The sequence below is a fragment of the Carassius gibelio genome, chromosome A22 (assembly GCF_023724105.1).
Source record: "Carassius gibelio isolate Cgi1373 ecotype wild population from Czech Republic chromosome A22, carGib1.2-hapl.c, whole genome shotgun sequence".
Classification (NCBI taxonomy): domain Eukaryota; kingdom Metazoa; phylum Chordata; class Actinopteri; order Cypriniformes; family Cyprinidae; genus Carassius; species Carassius gibelio.
In genome coordinates this window covers 3372485-3389649 of record NC_068392.1, presented here as the reverse complement: position 1 = coordinate 3389649, position 17165 = coordinate 3372485, and the positions used below count along the sequence as shown (strand labels likewise).

Below are 17165 nucleotides of genomic sequence, written 5' to 3'. Positions count from 1 at the left end.
CAAGTAGTCCCAATAATAATTAAAATGAATGAATAAAGAAATAAAGAAATAAAAACACTGCCTTAAAACAGAAATTTAACTTTTTCCGCTCTTCAGGACTCAACGGGTGATGTCAAGGATACTATGTTTTTATACAGTCTATGGTTATAACATAGTTGGGTGGCCGCAGTGTGTGAAAACAATCCGCCTACAGTGGTGAAAACCTTAATTTACTAAATTAAATTACTAATAATTTCAAAACTGAGTCGTGGGTACAATCCCAGGAAGCAAAAACAAGATTATCAAACTTGAATGCAAAGTAGCTTTGAAAAAATTTTAATGTCTGTGTAAATGTAGAATATTGTATGAGTGTCAGACCTTTTCCTCGAGTCTCCTGATCTTCCATTCCTCCAGTTTCTGTCTCACATTAATTGTGATCTTTTTACTCCAGGTGTTTCCTGTTTATTTCCATTGATCCTAGGTGTGTCTCGTCATCCCCTTGTCCGGTCAAGTCATAGTGTTCCTTGTTTTGAGTTTGTTTGTCCGGTATTGTTAAGTCTACATGTGCTATGCTAGTTTTCCTTGTTACCTGTATTCATCAAACTATGGATTGATGTACTCCATCTCCCTTGCTCCACACTCCACTCAGTAGTGCGTCCCATGACAATGAGGTTCATGTACATAATAAGCTTTATTTGTGCACTATAATAATTATATAAACATATCTGCTTGTGAAAACCGAAATTAAACCAACAAACATCATGCTCTTATCATTGTAGAGGAGTTAAAACAGAACTATTTTGAAAGTGTTTTTCGGTACTCTGTACAATTGTATGTTTAATGTTTAAGATGATCTGGATTTCATAAGTGGTTCCAGCGTTTCTGATTCCCCTCATCGATCTGACCAGCCTACGCGTCTCTGCAGGTGTTTCAAAAACTTTTGTTACTTTTTTTTATGGTTATGCCTACATGTCAACATATCTGAAAATGGCATGACTGCTCAATGTTCTGGTTTATGACATCAGATTCAGATGAGCTGAATAGGATTTTTGATTACTGATTACATCTTTCTGAATTCCTCTTCTAAAGGTTGTTAGTTTCAACCTCAAACTTAAGATATTTTATTTGATATATTTTTATTTATTTATTTTACCTGATGCATACATTTAATATCCTGGTGTTTTTGAATTCACTCATAGACATATTAACTTAAAACTCCAATTCCAAAACCCCAATGTTAAATATAGCCACATGGGCTCAGGATTACTTTGGTAAACCGCTGTCACTGAACACAGTCTGGCGCTGCATCAATAAATGTAACTTGAATCAGTTTTACTCTGGGAGAAAGCTATACTGTACATCAGTTCTATGCAGTGATGTCATGGGGTTCTCTAGGCCAAAGCTCTTCTCAGATAGTCAGAAAGACTATGTGTGGAAATGTGTGCTGTGGTCAGATGAATCCACATTTCAACTGGTTTCTGAGAAAAATGGACATTCATTTCACAGTTCTAAAGACCAAAGGGAGCATCCAGACTTTCATCAGTGACAGATGCAGAAGAAAACCCTAATATATAAGTGCAGCAGAGCAAACGACATGTGTGACTGGCATATGTGGGAATGTACCATTGACATGTCTGTTCAGAGAGCCAAACACTCTCAGGATCTCATGAGCAGAATGCTGCTTTAAGACACTCGCACCTTCTCTAGACTCTGATCATCTTATGATTCAGTTTATTTCTGTTGAAGACAACAAACCTGACCTGAAGAGGAAGCTGTGCTCTACTGGAGCTAAAAGCCACAAAGTTAACATGTTGTGAAATAAGCAAAGAGCTGGATGTTCACACGGTTTAACACTTCTATTTGTGCAGTTATTTCAGCCGACAGTAGAGTTTCTCGTGACTTTACTACAGATCAGTCTCTCATCGGCTCATCTGTCATTTTATTACTGAACCAGTTCTGAAGAGTTTGTCTTCATATTTGTGAACTGAAATCAATGAAGATGTTTGACAGATTCTGGTTCTGTTTGTGTTTGTGGCATCTGGACGGTGAGTTTGAAATGTGTTTTTATGAATTCAGTTTTTCTTCAGGTTCATTTTTTTTTTTTTTTAAACGTCTTTTCTATAAATGACTGAAGATGAAAAAGCAGCAGCTTTAGTTTCAGTGTGACGTGATTCTCATCTGCAGTAAAAGTGTTTTCTGTGTATGATGCTGTGTGGAGCTCAAATTATCATGCCATTATTTTACTGACAAATTTCGAAAGTGCATAATTGTAGCGCGGAAGCACATTAATACAATGCGCGAGCATTAAAACGTAAAACGTATTTCCTCTCACTCAAGCTGTGTCCTGTGCACTCTCAAATCTCAAAGCTCATGCACTATTAGGATATTGATTATTTTACATTTACATTTATTCATTTAGCAGACGCTTTTATCCAAAGCGACTTACAGATGAAGAAAGTGGAAGGAATCAAAAACAACAAAAAGAGCAATGATATATAAGTGCTATAACAAGTCTCAGTTAGGTTAACACAGCACACGTAGCATGGGATTTTAAATAATATAATAAATAAAAAGAAAACAGAATAAAAAAATAAAAGAATAGAGCAAGCTAGTTAGAGGTCTTTACACACACACACACACACACACACACACACATACATATACAATTGCATAATAAATGAAAATAAAATAGAATACAAAAAGATTAGAAAGGTAGTTAGATTTTTTTAAAGAATATAATTAGAATATTGAGTGATAAAGTTAGAGGATCAAATAAAGATGGAAGAGATGTGTTTTAAGCCGATTCTTGAAGATGGCTAAGGACTCAGCTGCTCGGATTGAGTTGGGGAGTTCATTCCACCAGAAGGGAACATTTAATTTAAAAGTCTGTAAAAGTGACTTTGTGCTTCTTTGGGATGGCACAATCAAGCAACGTTGACTTGCAGAACGCAAGCTTCTAGAGGCACATAAGTCTGAAGTAACAAATTTAGGTAAATGGATGCAGAGATAGTGGTGATGTTGTATGCAAACATCAATGCCTTGAATTTTATGCGAGCAGCTATTGGAAGCCAGTGCAAATTGATAAACAGAGGTGTGATGTGTATTCTTTTTGGCTCATTAAAAATTAATCTTGCTGCCGCGTTCTGAATTAATTGTAAAGGTTTGATAGAATTGGCTGGAAGACCTGCCAAGAGGGCATTGCAATAGTCCAGCCTGGACAGAACAAGAGCTTGAATAAGGATTTGTGCAGCATGTTCCAAAAGAAAGGGCTTGATCTTCTTGATGTTGAATAAAGCAAATCTGCAGGATCATTTAGCAATGTGGTCTGAGAAAGTTAGCTGATCATCAATCATAACTCCAAGGCTTCTAGCTGTTTTTGAAGGAGTTATGGTTGATGTGCCTAACTTGATGGTGAAATTGTGATGGAACGATGGGTTTGCTGGAATCACAAGCAGTTCTGTCTTGGCAAGGTTGAGTTGAAGGTGATGGTCCATCATCCAGGAAGAAATGTCAGTTAGACAAGCTGAGATGAGAATAGCTACCGTCGGATCATCAGGATGGAATGAGAGGTAAAGTTGAGTGTCATCAGCATAGCAGTGGTATGAAAAGCCATGTTTCTGAATGACAGAACCTAATGATGACATGTAGACAGAGAAGAGAAGTGGTCCAAGAACTGAGCCCTGAGGCACACCAGTAGTTAGATTTGAGACTTGGACACCTCACCTGTCCAAGATACTTTGAAGGACCTATCTGATAGGTAAGACTCAAACCATTGTAGTGTTGTTCCTGAGATGCCTTTCGGCAGTAGTGTTGATAGGAGGATCTGGTGGTTAACCGTGTCAAAAGCAGCGGACAGATCAAGCAAGATAAGTACTGAAGATTTGGATTCTGCTCTTGCCAGTCTTAGGGCTTCAACAACTGAGAGCAAGGCCGTCTCAGTTGAATGTCCACTTCTGAAGCCAGATTGGTTGCTGTCAAGGAGATTGTTGTGTGTGAGAAATGTAGAGACTTGTTTGAACACAGATCGTTCAAGTGTTTTTGCAATAAAAGGAAGAAGGGAAACTGGTCTGTAGTTCTCTAAAAGAGATCGGTTGAGGTTGGGTTTCTTAAGTAGTGGAGTTATACGTGCCTGTCTAAATGATGAGGGGAAAACACCAGTGTGGAGGGAAGTGTTGATGATGTGAGTGAGTGCAGGTACAACTTCAGGAGAAATGGCTTGAAGGAGATGAGATGGAATAGGATCAAGCGGGCAAGTTGTAGGGTGATTAGAAAGGATGAGTTTTGACACTTCTGAATAAGAGAGTGAAGAGAAGGATGTAAATGAGTGTAAGTTTGCTGGTGATATGAGCTTGACTGATTGTGGTGTGGAAAATTGTGCACTAATGTGTTTAATTTTATTAATGAAAAACGTTGCAAAGTCGTCAGCTATTAGAGATCAAGCAGGAGGAGGAGGAGGACAAAGAAGTGAGGAAAATGTTTTAAAAAGCATGCGAGAGTTAGATGAATTGTTAATTTTGTTATGGTAGTATGTCCTTTTAGCAGAGGAGACATTAGCAGAGAAAGAAGATAGGAGTGACTGATACACAATAAGATCAGTAGTATTTTTGGACTTGCGCCACACCCTTTCAGAAGCTCTAAGCTTAAAACGGTGTTCGCGTAGAACAACAGATAACCAAGGGGCAGAAGGGGTGTTACGGGCTGGCCTGGAAGATAAGGGGCAAACAGTGTTTAAACAAGATGTAAGAGTGGAGCAGAAAGTATCAGTAGCACTGTTCGCGTCCAAAGATGCCAACAGTTTAGGGGAAGGAAGTGAAGATGAAACCATTGCAGAAAGCCGGGAGGGTGAAAGTGTGCGTAGGTTACGTCGAAAGATGACATGTGGACATCGTGTTTACATCGTCAAAGGTTATCAAGCAGTCAGATTACAAAGATGGATCTGTAATTTCTTTACAATTTAATACTACTTAGTCATATTAGAAATTAATTGGGCGTCTGGATGATTTGTAAATGATCTTTAACAGTTTGCTCAAACCCTTCTGAACGATTTATCTAAGCAAACAAAAAAGCACATGATTCTAACAATATAGTATAAATTGTGTACTTGGATTGAAATAGCCTATTTCAATCCAAGTACACAATTTATATAGGACTATATTGTTAGAATCATATGCTTTTTTGTTTGCTTAGATAAATTGTAAATATATATATATATATATATACATATATAGACACTATATTTTTTTATATTTTCCCTAACGTTATTACATTATAATCTATAGGTTAAATGTATTCGCATTAGTCATTTAACATATGCACTGTTCAGAGAAGAGTGCCATTGAATGTATAGCTATTATTAAGTGGATTTTCATGAAAGAAAAAAAAAATCTGGACTGAAAACAAACTCTGGATTTAAACAAACAACAACAACAAAAAAAGCTCACAATAAATGTCCAAACAGCAATGATATTAGAGCATTTATTGTTATATCTTGCATGATTTACATCTATTTTTACATTTGGTGTTGATTTGAGGAGTTGTTACTTGCCTTCATACCAACTGAGAAGATCTGACATATTATGACATAACATTGATGTTTTATATAAAGTCTTAAGGGTCAGAGGCTATAATTGTTGTTTTTTTTTTAAAAAATTGCTCAGAGACCAACAAGTTATGTACAAATAATCCAAGCATATAATTGCTGGTCATTACTATAGGCTACATTTAATTAATATTGCTAAATGTTATTGTAATACGTTTCAGTTCATGTGAGTGAGAAGGAAGGAGATCGGGGTCGGCTTTCTGAGGCTCGTGGGTATTTTATTATAATTTAAAATAAACAAATCATGCCACATGCGCTCGCACTTCAAATTACTTGACTACTTCTACAAAACTCTTCACGTAGTATTTTCATTGATCAGTTGTGGAGGTCTGATTAGTTAAAGCTTTATTTACCTTTTAAAACAGTGTTTACAAAGTAGACACTATTAATGACACTATTAATGTATTAATGTGTTTTCGCGCTACAATAATGCATTCTCTACATTTGTCAGTAAAATAACGCCATATACAAATCAACTTCAGTTCCTGCGTCAGGAAATCAGTTTTGTCCAGATTTACCACAAACATACAGTTATTAATCTGTTCTGTTGTTGTTTTGGGACATTATTATTATTTACTTTTGTAAACCATCCTTAAGTTATTTAAAAGCCTTGATCTTTTCTGTTTGTTCTTCAGCTGTGTTTGCTGATTCAGATGCATTGACGACAGTGTCAGTGACAGAGGGAGATTCAGTCACTCTAAACTCTGGTCTTACTGAAATTCATAATGATGATCTGATAACATGGACGTTTGGACTTTCAGAGACTCTTATAGCTCAAATCCATAAAGAAGCTCAGATCTTTTCCACATCTCATGGTGAAGTTGTGGGATTCAGAGACAGACTGAAGCTGGATCATCAGACTGGATCTCTGACCATCACAAACATCAGAGCTGAACATGCTGGATATTATGAGCTACTGATTGTTGGAGCTAAACTGTCATCAAAAGCTTTCACGGTTTCTGTGAATGGTGAATACGTTTCCTTGCTGAAAAAGAAAACCAATAGGAACCGTCACAGAAATTCTAATGGTTCCCACTGCAAATACAACCATTACAAACCATCAACTGCTAACTGTTAAACCCATTAAAAATGGTTTCCTGTAGTGTGTTTTGGGACATACAGTGGGGGAAACAAGTATTTGACACATCAGCATTTTTATCAGTAAGGGGATTTCTAAGTGGGTTATTGACACAAAATTTCCACCAGATGTATATTGAATTCATACAAAGAAATCAGAAAATGTAATACTCTGCCACAAGGAAACAAATATAAATAAATAAATATAATAACCTTTTTCTATTATAAACACTATTTGCCCTCCAGTACACACACTTTTATGCTGACTGCAAGATTCTAAGTTAAGGTAACTTACAGGCTAATTGACATTCAGTTACTTGCTAACGTAGCATTCTATCATCCTGGGTAACACATACTATCACCAGTTAATACTATTTTCCACCGTAGAATCTTCATTTGAAAGCCTGGTCAGTCACTACTGCTATAGTTTATTTGTGTGGCTAGCTGGTTATTTTGCCTACTTACACTCTGACTCTGCTTTATGAAAAATCTCCTTATATCCCCTTTTTTTCTTCTTGGGTGGCATCTACAAAGTACAAAAAGGGGCAAACCGGAATATTAAAATGTGGCAGAGAGACAGCCCTGGTAACTTACCTTTGGCGTCGTCAACATGCGCGCACACACACGCACGCACGGATGCACACCCACACAAAAGTAGTCCCGGCCCGCGTGTGTAGCATGTCAGATACCCCGCCGCCAATCAAATTACGCCGTTTCTTGTACTTTCGTCGTCCTGGCCGTTAGAATTGATCCAAATAGCAGTGCAAAGATCCAAATAGCAGTTCAAAGGAGCTTGCTAAATATTGGTGGGGACAAATTTGTAATCTCAAAATATTGATAGGGACTAGTACCTAGCGCCCCCCCCCCCCCAAACCTACGCCCATGGTCAAATATACTTATTTCCCCCGCTGTTAACCCCAAATTGAAAATTCTGTCATTAATTACTCACCCTTATGTCATTACAAACCCGTAAGACCTTCATTCATATCTGGATCACAAATTAAGATATTTTTAAAGAAATTCAAAAGCTTTCTGACCCTGTATAGACAGCAACATAACTACCAGGTTCAAGGCCCACAGCAGTAATCTGTGAAAACTCATTATTCAGGTGTGTTTGGTGATGAAGAGAAGTCAGGGTCAGTGATGGAGGGAGATTCAGTCACTACACCGACTGCTGTTACTGAAAGACATGAAGACCGCATACTGTGGACATTTGGAGCTGAAATTACTATTAACTTATTGAAATGTTAAATATTTTTTTACACTCACTCAACACATAAAAACAAAAATAAGAGTATTGATAAGATTTGTTCATATTTATCTTTATTCACTCATGTTTTCAGCTCCTCTGTCTGTTCCTGTCATCAGCCGAGACTGTTCTTCATCATCTTCATCATCATCCTCAGAGCAGAATTGTTCATTGGTGTGTTCAGTGGTGAATGTGGGTCATGTGACTCTCTCCTGGTACAAAGGAAACAGTTTATTGTCCAGCATCAGTGTGTCTGATCTCAGCATCAGTCTCTCTCTACCTCTGGAGGTGGAATATCAGGATAAAAACAGCTACAGCTGTGTGCTCAACAATCCCATCAGCAACCAGACTCAACATCTGAACATCACTCAGCTCTGTCACACATGTTCAGGTACAGCAGAGCTGAGATTAGTTGATGTCGGTGCTGATATTAATGTTTATTGACTGATCTGATCTCAGTTTGGTGTTTTTATTCCTCAGACTCTGTCCACTGCTGTGGTTCTACTGAAGCTGTGATCCGATTGGTCCTCTCTGCTCTGGTGGGCGTGGCTACTGTCATTCTTCTGGTTTATGACATCAGATCCAGAAGAGCTGAATAAGGTCCATCACAGATTCACACATCAGGTGCATGATTGATTAATAGACATTTAGAAGATGTTTAGAGATGTTAATGATCTAGAATGTGTGTAAAACTGACATCTTAAAGAAATCAGATTAGAGTCAGCTGATGCAAGCTTGACTCATGTGACCTGCCATTATTATTATTATTTTTTTCAGTTTTCAAAGCTTTATATTCATGTGCTGATCTTGATGTAATCTTTCATATTTTATTCAGGGGTTTAAGAGCTCTTAAAAATGTACCTGTCTTGTCCATTTGTCCTCTGTATTTGCTCTATCAATAAAGTTTTCTCACTCTGAGCTTCAAGAGTTTCTCCATGTTTTATTTTTATCTATTTTGTTTATTATGTCGAGCATCTCCTGGAGGAAGACAGTAGTTCAGCCGCATATACAGTTCGAAATTATATAAAAAAAAATATTTTAAACATTATTTGGAAATGTTCACATTATAATGGAAGTCTGTGTAAAGCATTATTACTGTAAATAATAATGTGTCACATCAAAGAAAAATGTGTTGATAACCACCTAGCCAAATTTGAATGATAAAAAAGGCAAGTAAATAAAATAAGTTATCAGCAATGCTTTGCACTAGATCTGCCTTTCCCGCTGGAAGAAGTGAGATATCAAGAAGCTGATAAAGCGTCCACCTCACAGCTGGCTATTTCACCCTTTATTTATCTCTGAATGTCTTCACGAAGCTAAGCTAAGTTTCTTAATTTATTCTCATTGCTAATGCTATATTGGCACATATGATATACTGTATGTTACACGCTGTTGTATTACATCACGCAGATACTCAGTTAAACTTACCACAGCATCTAAAAATGTTTGATTTTAAAGCTGTTTAATTCTGTCTGAGGACACAGGCTTGCTGGCTCATCTAGTATTGGGAATGCAGTTTCTTTCAACTTTCCCCTCCATTATTGCCAACACGCTGTACTGCTAACTATTTATATTAATATGCTGAATAATATACACCAATACGAGTTTGTTTTCCCATATGGACAATTTTTACACACAAAGTCGTCATAGATTGGTATACCTTGGAGAATGGGAGAATATGATTTGTACGTTCCCATTAGCTCAAATATCCAAAAGAAAGCCCCGCGACTTTCCAAAAGAGGAAAAGGGTATGGAGTAATTGCTTTTTGCAGTCAGGAGAGAGAAATGTTTGTACTTGCTGTTTTAATTAGCTTTTCCTTTGTAATGTAATGCCACGGTAATATAACACAATCTATAGTGTAAATGTATATTTAAAATATAAATGTATATAATGTTTCTCCTCTTGACTGTTCATCCAGCAAGCATTTTCTGTGTTGGAGGCGTTGTGCACAAAAATGATCATCAAATTCTCCAAACTCAGCAAAACTGATCTCATTTTCCACTGAATGAATCCGATTTAAATAAAAGCCACTGTCCTCATTACTTTGTATGGATGTAGTGTGAGTAGCTGTGATTGTTAGTCCAAATTAAACCTCTTTGTGGGAAACTGTTGGTCATGCTGCTTTGAAAGCAAAACTGAGATGGTGAAACTAGCTTACCAGTGTGGGTTTTCTTGACCACGCAAGCACTGTTGTGGGTTACAGCCCATTTATTTTGTATTTCCACATTTCACGTTGCTGCAATTTTGTCTTTCTTGTGCAAACTTGTGTTGCATAAATTTTCTTACTCTTCATAGAATATAAGTGACAAATGCTTTACATGCACATAGTGCAAAACGTTTTACACACAGTCAGTGTGTTTTAAACTATATTTACAGTTAAACAGAGCTTGTAGAATCAGACACAACATTACATCTTTTAATATTCCTGTTTCTTAAAGAGTGAAATCTGAAGCTCCATCAGTGATGAATGGAGTCAGAGAACAAGAGACTGAGGGTTGTTAGTTTGGATCACAACATTAAGATGTAAAGCCATTCTCTGAAATCCGTCTGAGAGGAGAACTGAAGAAGAACTGAAGAAGAAACGAGCTGGAGACAGTTAGAGGAGAGAGCAGAGCCAAACACTCTCAGGATCTCATGAGCAGATCAAACACTGCTTTATAGGGTTAGTTCATCCAAAAAGGCTACAGGAGGCCTTTGTTCACCCCGTGTGAGGGACATTTTATTACGGATACCCACGTCATTCCAAACCAGTAAAAGCTTAGTTCGTTTTCGGAACATAATTTAAGATATTTTGAATGAAAACCAGGAGACTGTCCCATTGACTGCCAAGTAAAATATGCCGTCAAGATCCAGAAATGTTTGAAAATATACTGGAGCTAAAAATGAGAATGAGGATGTGACTAAATAAGTATAAAAGAGTTGAATGGCCACACATTAACACTGAATAAATAGGAAGTTATTTTAGCCGAACGAGAGTTATTTTAGCCGAGTTTCATATCACTTTACTACAGATCAGTCTCTCATCAGCTCATCTGTCATTTTATTACTGAACCAGTTCTGAAGAGTTTGTCTTCATATTTGTGAACTGAAACCGTTGAAAATGTTTGACAGATTCTGGTTCTGTTTGTGTTTCTGGCGTCTGGACGGTGAGTTTGAAATATGTTTTTATGATTTCAGTTGCTTCTGTTCTGGTAGCATGTAATAAAATACGAGTTAAATTAGTCAGAGAGGATAAACATTTACTGTTTTTCTCATATAGAAATAATTTAAGATCAAGTTTGGATAAAGGCCTTGTCAGGTCTATAAGTGATTTATTACATAAAATAAACGTGAAGCTCAGACACCCAACAGCATCTGTTTTAGTGACTTATTAAAGTTATTAAAATAAAAATTTTATTTATGTCCGGAGTGGATTGGTTTGTTTTGTTTTTAATCACTGTATGTGTGATCACACAAGTGTGATTTAAACCATCAAAATATGAGTCAATTATTAACATTTTAAAATATTTTGCATCATATAAGGTAAGAACAAAAAAACTAAATTTGGTATTTTTGGTATATATTTGGTAAATAAGGTCTGACACAATTATTTGGCCAAAAGATAAAACAAAAACAACAATGCAGCTACAGGCTTTATGATGATTATGATTATAATGAAAAACAAAAGCTCAAAGAGAAAAATATTTTGTTGATTATCTCTTGTTCTTGCATGCAGGCTATTCATCATTTATTTCTATGACAGCCTCAAGAAAAATGATGTCCACACTATTTGGCATGTTTCATTGCATTATCAGAAATAAAACGACTGAATCCAAGCACAACTATGAAATATGTTTACCCAATCTGTAACTATAGTTTGAAGATGTTTTTTTGTTGTTGAATGACATCACTACTGTAGTTATGGTTTCATATATGAATCTATATTATTAACTTCAAATTTAAATCAAGTGTTTTAGTGAAGCTTCATCAAACCAACATCCAGTGATTCTTCAGCTTTATTCTGTGATAAACTCTCTTCTTCATGTGTGTTTGGTGATGAAGTGAAGTTTGTGTCAGTGGGAGATGCAGTCACTAAAGACTCTGATCTTACTGAAATAATGGATGATGATGCGATTCAGTGGAGGTTTTGGGTTGGAAACAATTTAATCGCTGTGATCAATGTAACAGCTGTTTTGGAGATTCCCAATTTTGAGATGGGGTCACCTAGTCACAATATTCCCAATCATGTCTCACTAGGTAACTATAATAGTAAACCAGGTAAAATAAAGATTGCTTTTGATGATTTACTTGTTGAAGGCCTCCAGAAAGACTGGAGCAAGAAGGTCAAACGACAAAAGAAGAAAGACAAGCGTCGAGAGAAACAGAAGAGGAGATCAACCGACGGACCAGCAGAAAATTTGCTCAACAGTTGAAACTGTCATGTACGCCAGTTGAGACCGTCACGTATGCTTGCTTTTTGCTAATATAATAATGAGTGTGCAAGGAAATGCATCTTGCAATCTGAATTGCAAGATGGATTTTCTTACTAAAAAATTGTATGGTAATGTGTTTAATCTGATTAACACAGGGAGGAGGATGCTGTGCAGTTTAGCAATAGTTACTTACTTAGCCCACGCCTTAAGATTTTGTAACAGCTTAGATAGATAGATAGAAAGATTAATTTGCTTTAATAGAAAGAAAGTAAAGCAGCAATTACTTAAAGGGGGGGTGAAATGCTATTTCATGCATACTGAGTTTTTTTACACTGTTAAAGAGTTGGATTCCCATGCTAAACATGGACAAAGTTTCAAAAATTAAGTTGTATGTTTGAAGGAGTATTTCTGTTCCAAAAATACTCCTTCCGGTTTGTCCCAAGTTTCGGAAAGTTTTTTTCGAGTATGGCTCTGTGTGACGTTAGATGGAGTGGAATTTCCTTATATGGGTCCTGAGGCACTTCTGCCGGAAGAGCGCGCGCTCCTGTATAGCAGAGCACAGACATTCACTGATCAGAGCGAGAGCGTCGCCAAATGTCACAGAATAAGTGTGTTTTTGGTTGCCAGGGCAAGACAACCCTGCACAGATTACCAAAAAAAAAAACAGCATTAAGGGACCAGTGGATGAATTTTATTTTTACAGAGCATCAACGGAGTTGTGCAAGTGTTTCTGTTTGTTCCCTGCATTTCTAAAATGCTTGTTTTACAAACAAACCCCAGTTTGACGACGGATTTGCGTATCGTTTATTTCTTAAGGATAATGCAGTCCCAACGAAAAAGGGTCACGATTGTGTGTTGGAACTACAGGCGGTGAGTAAAACTGCTTCAAATATCTCTGCCTCCTTGTTAGTGCGTCTGCCTCCCATCGGAGACTCGGGTTCGAGCCCCGCTCGGAGCGAGTCGTTACTGCTGCTGCTCTCGTTCAGTTTCAGCCTTCACAGCTGTCACAGCTTCCAAACGCTCTCAACGCAAAAGCCTACTGGCGCTCGTGATTCTTTAGCTCCGCCCACACGTCACGCCTCCAGGCGCTTGTGTTTTTCCGGGAAAAATCGATACAGACTATCTCTTATGAATATAATAAAACTAAATACTTTTTGGAGTTATGAAGGATGCAGTACTACTCTATAGTTACTCAAGATTAACAGGATATTGAGTGAAAATGAGCATTTCACCCCCCCCCCCCTTTAATGTATGTGTGCTGAGGAGGGGTTGCCAAATAAGGAAATGTCATACTTCCTGTATCCATAGCAACCTGACTGTTAGTGTGTGCACTGTAAAAAATTGCTGTAGTTTCTACAGCTAAATTTTACAGAATTTTACTGTATAAACATTTTACAAGATGCAGCTGTATATCGCAATGCATTATGGGTCAAATAAGGTTTTACAGTTGTTAACAGTATATTTCCACGTCAACTGTAATTCATTTACAAGAAGCAGGTGTTGTAACTGTAGTTCCTGCTTTTTACACTAACTTACTGTAGTGTGGCATTATGGGATTGAGCGCGCATCATTCAAACCCAGCCGACTGGAGCAGCTCGAGAACGATTGAAGATTAAATGCTTTATTCATGATTCCTGGTAAGTTCACTTAATTATACGTAAGAAATATATTCTTTTATATTTATTTAAGTTAATGTATAAGCGATTTCATGTCACAATAACCTCCTATCCTGACATTTAGAGAAGTGGCCTTGGTAACTTATGTGCAGTAAACTGGAAATTGCTATCATAGCATAGTTAACGTTACGCCAAATGTTCGATTTTTGGAAGTAAAATTTTCTTATTGAGAGCATTTAAAGTAGTGTTTACCTAACGTTTATCATTAAGCCCAATGCGAACGATTGTCATAGCAACTTACCCCAGATAGCATACATATCCGGGCCTCATCTGGGCCAACTATGGCACATCTGGCTCAGTTCTGGCAGCGGCAGAGGTTATATGGGCCATCTCTGGCCCACACACATCAAGCCGGTTTTAGTTTGAGTTGCGGCATGCTGTTTATGGGCCAGATCTGGCCCGTGTGCAACAAACCGGCTTTAGTTTGAGTCATGGCTTGCTGTGTGTGGGCCAGATCTGGCCCGTGTGCGACAAACCGGCTTTAATTTAAGTCGTGGTTTGCTGTGTGTGGGCCAGATCTGGCCCGTGTGTGACAAACCAGCTTTAATTTGAGTCGTGGCTTGCTGTGTGTGGGCCAGATCTGGCCCGTGTGTGACAAACCAGCTTTAATTTGAGTCGTGGCTTGCTGTGTGTGGGCCAGATCTGGCCCGTGTGTGACAAACCAGCTTTAATTTGAGTCGTGGCTTGCTGTGTGTGGGCCAGATCTGGCCCGTGTGTGACAAACCAGCTTTAATTTGAGTCGTGGCTTGCTGTGTGTGGGCCAGATCTGGCCCGTGTGTGACAAACCAGCTTTAATTTGAGTCGTGGCTTGCTGTGTGTGGGCCAGATCTGGCCCGTGTGTGACAAACCAGCTTTAATTTGAGTCGTGGCTTGCTGTGTGTGGGCCAGATCTGGCCCGTGTGTGACAAACCAGCTTTAATTTGAGTCGTGGCTTGCTGTGTGTGGGCCAGATCTGGCCCGTGTGTGACAAACCAGCTTTAATTTGAGTCGTGGCTTGCTGTGTGTGGGCCAGATCTGGCCCGTGTGTGACAAACCAGCTTTAATTTGAGTCGTGGCTTGCTGTGTGTGGGCCAGATCTGGCCCGTGTGTGACAAACCGGTTTTAGGCTGAGTTCTGGCTTGTTGTATGTGGGCCAGATATGGCCTATACCAGGTGACCAGATGTGCCATTTTCTGAAGACACGTCCTGGCAGATCACCTTACTTTACCAGTCAGTGGTTCTAAAACTATTTTGAGTACTGGACGCCCATAATATTTCAGGACACGTAATAAAAATACATACACACATTTATTTGACCTACACGGACCTTTTATGAAGCTGCAATGTTATTCCATTTTTTTACATTTTTGTACCATGTTCTCTGGTGTGACACCATGTCCTTTGAACTTTTTCGGAACCACTACACATTTTTTATGCTTTGTTGTGCATTAATATGACACCCCTAAATTATATTTTTTATTAAAAAGTGCATGTTAAGCTACATAATCCTAAAAATTTTTGCAAATGTGTCTTGCTTGCCACTAATGACAGGTTAGCTTGGAAAAGCAAGGTCATTAATTGACAGAAAAGGCTGAAACGTCCTTTGGTGTGATAAAAAAAAAAAGTCCTCCATTGTTACACCTGTACTGTCACACCACAGGACAAAGTTTCTCTAAAAATCCTTTTGAATAATTAAAGAATATTTGTTTAACTCCTTTTTTTATACTTTTAAATGCAATAATTACATTCATTAAATTAAGCTCTAATCATCAAAAAATTCATATTAAAATTAAGAACCTTTAGAATATATGAAAATTTCACTTTTTAATAAAAAAAAGTTACAAAAAAATGAAACACACACACTCACACACACAAACACACACACATATATATATATATATATATGTCACGGTTTTACGCTGCCTGAAGGAATACGGAGTCGAGGATAAACGGAATAAGGCTTTTAATATATCCAACACAGGGGATATCCAACATAGAGCACAGAGGTAGACACACGTAAGTAGCAAGTAGTCACAAGTGAGTAACAAGTGGTAATGAAGACCCGACAAAACAGAACTGAAAGGACAAGGCTTAAGTACAAAGGATAATTGGGGAAACACAGGTGGATGGAATCATTAAATTGACAGGGACATGGAACACATGAGGAATAGAATGGACACACCTGGGAACTAATCAACCAAACACGGAAAGACGGAAACTGGGTCACGGGCAAAAACACATTAAATGAGTCCAGGTGTGTGACAGTACTCCCCCCTCCCGGTAGGTGCGTCCTCGCACCGTAGAAACAACAGGGGGAGGCGTAGGTGGGAACTTGGGAGGAGGTTCCGGTGGAGGACGGACTTCCAGGAGGGGGCCAGCAGACAGGGACCACAGAAGGAGGAGCCAAGGAGGAGACGACGGAGGAAGGAGCCAGGGAGGAGACAGGAGCAGGAAGAGCCAGATGGTCCACCAGAGACCAGCCAGGACGGAGATCCAAGGTGGAGTCGACGGCGGGAGGAGCCATGGTGAAGGAAGGGTCGACGACACCAGGGAGCCGACAGGCGGAGACTGCACCGGTGGGTGAGGAGCCCAAGATGGAGCAGCACAGCCGCAGAGCCAGGGTGACGACGAGGTTCCGGAGGGCCTAGGTGGAGCAGAAGGCTCAGGCGACCAAGGCGGAGGCGGGGTCCTGGCAGACCGCTGTGGAGCCGGAGCGACCGAGGATGGAGGTGGAACCGGAGGGAAGGAGGAGCCTGACAGAGCCGGAGGGATGGAGTGACGAGGTGGAACCAGAGGAGAGGAGTCCCGAGGTGGCGGATGGTCGACGACTGACCAAGGTGGAGCCGGAGGGACGAGGGAGCCCGGTGGAGCAGGTGGGATGACAGGCCACGGTGGAGACGAGGGAGCTAAGAGCCAAGGCGGAGCCGCTGGGTCGAAGGACCGAGGAGGAGTCCAGGGCTCGGAGGCTGGAGGCGGAGACAGGGCCTTAACACGCCAAGGCGGAGCTGGAGACTGGCAGTCCAGCGGCGAACCACCGCGCCCCGATGGCGCGGACTGAGGGTGAGCTGCGGGACTGACTGGCACCAGCAGGGATGACGAGGAACTGGCTGGTCTAGGAGGAGGAGAGAGGAGAAGGATGGGGGGAACGACAGGAGGATCAGGGCTGGATGGAACCAGCGGAAGTGGAGCAGAA

At 39.4% G+C, this 17165-nt stretch overlaps 2 protein-coding genes across 3 annotated transcripts in view; both read left to right on the top strand.

The window, feature by feature from the left end:
* The first annotated feature begins 1799 nt into the window (after positions 1-1799).
* LOC127942812 (uncharacterized) overlaps positions 1800-17165 on the top strand; it is a 92368-nt gene continuing 77002 nt past the window's right edge. Inside the window, exons 1-5 of one of the 2 annotated variants that reach the window (XM_052538793.1) lie at positions 1800-2024; positions 6214-6546; positions 7764-7901; positions 7999-8295; positions 8385-8504. In XM_052538793.1, coding sequence (XP_052394753.1) covers positions 1973-2024; positions 6214-6546; positions 7764-7901; positions 7999-8295; positions 8385-8503 — 939 coding nt within the window. In that variant the 5' untranslated portion in view covers positions 1800-1972 and the 3' untranslated portion in view covers position 8504. Of the gene's footprint in view, positions 2025-6213; positions 6547-7763; positions 7902-7998; positions 8296-8384; positions 8830-17165 lie in introns of those variants that run through there. The other variant, XM_052538792.1, reaches the window with a different exon arrangement.
* The window catches only part of LOC127942795 (uncharacterized), an 83230-nt gene continuing 76963 nt past the window's right edge, over positions 10899-17165 (top strand). The window contains exon 1 of the mRNA XM_052538755.1: positions 10899-11051. Within this exon, the coding sequence (XP_052394715.1) occupies positions 11006-11051 (46 nt within the window). The 5' untranslated portion in view covers positions 10899-11005. The remainder of the gene's footprint in view (positions 11052-17165) is intronic.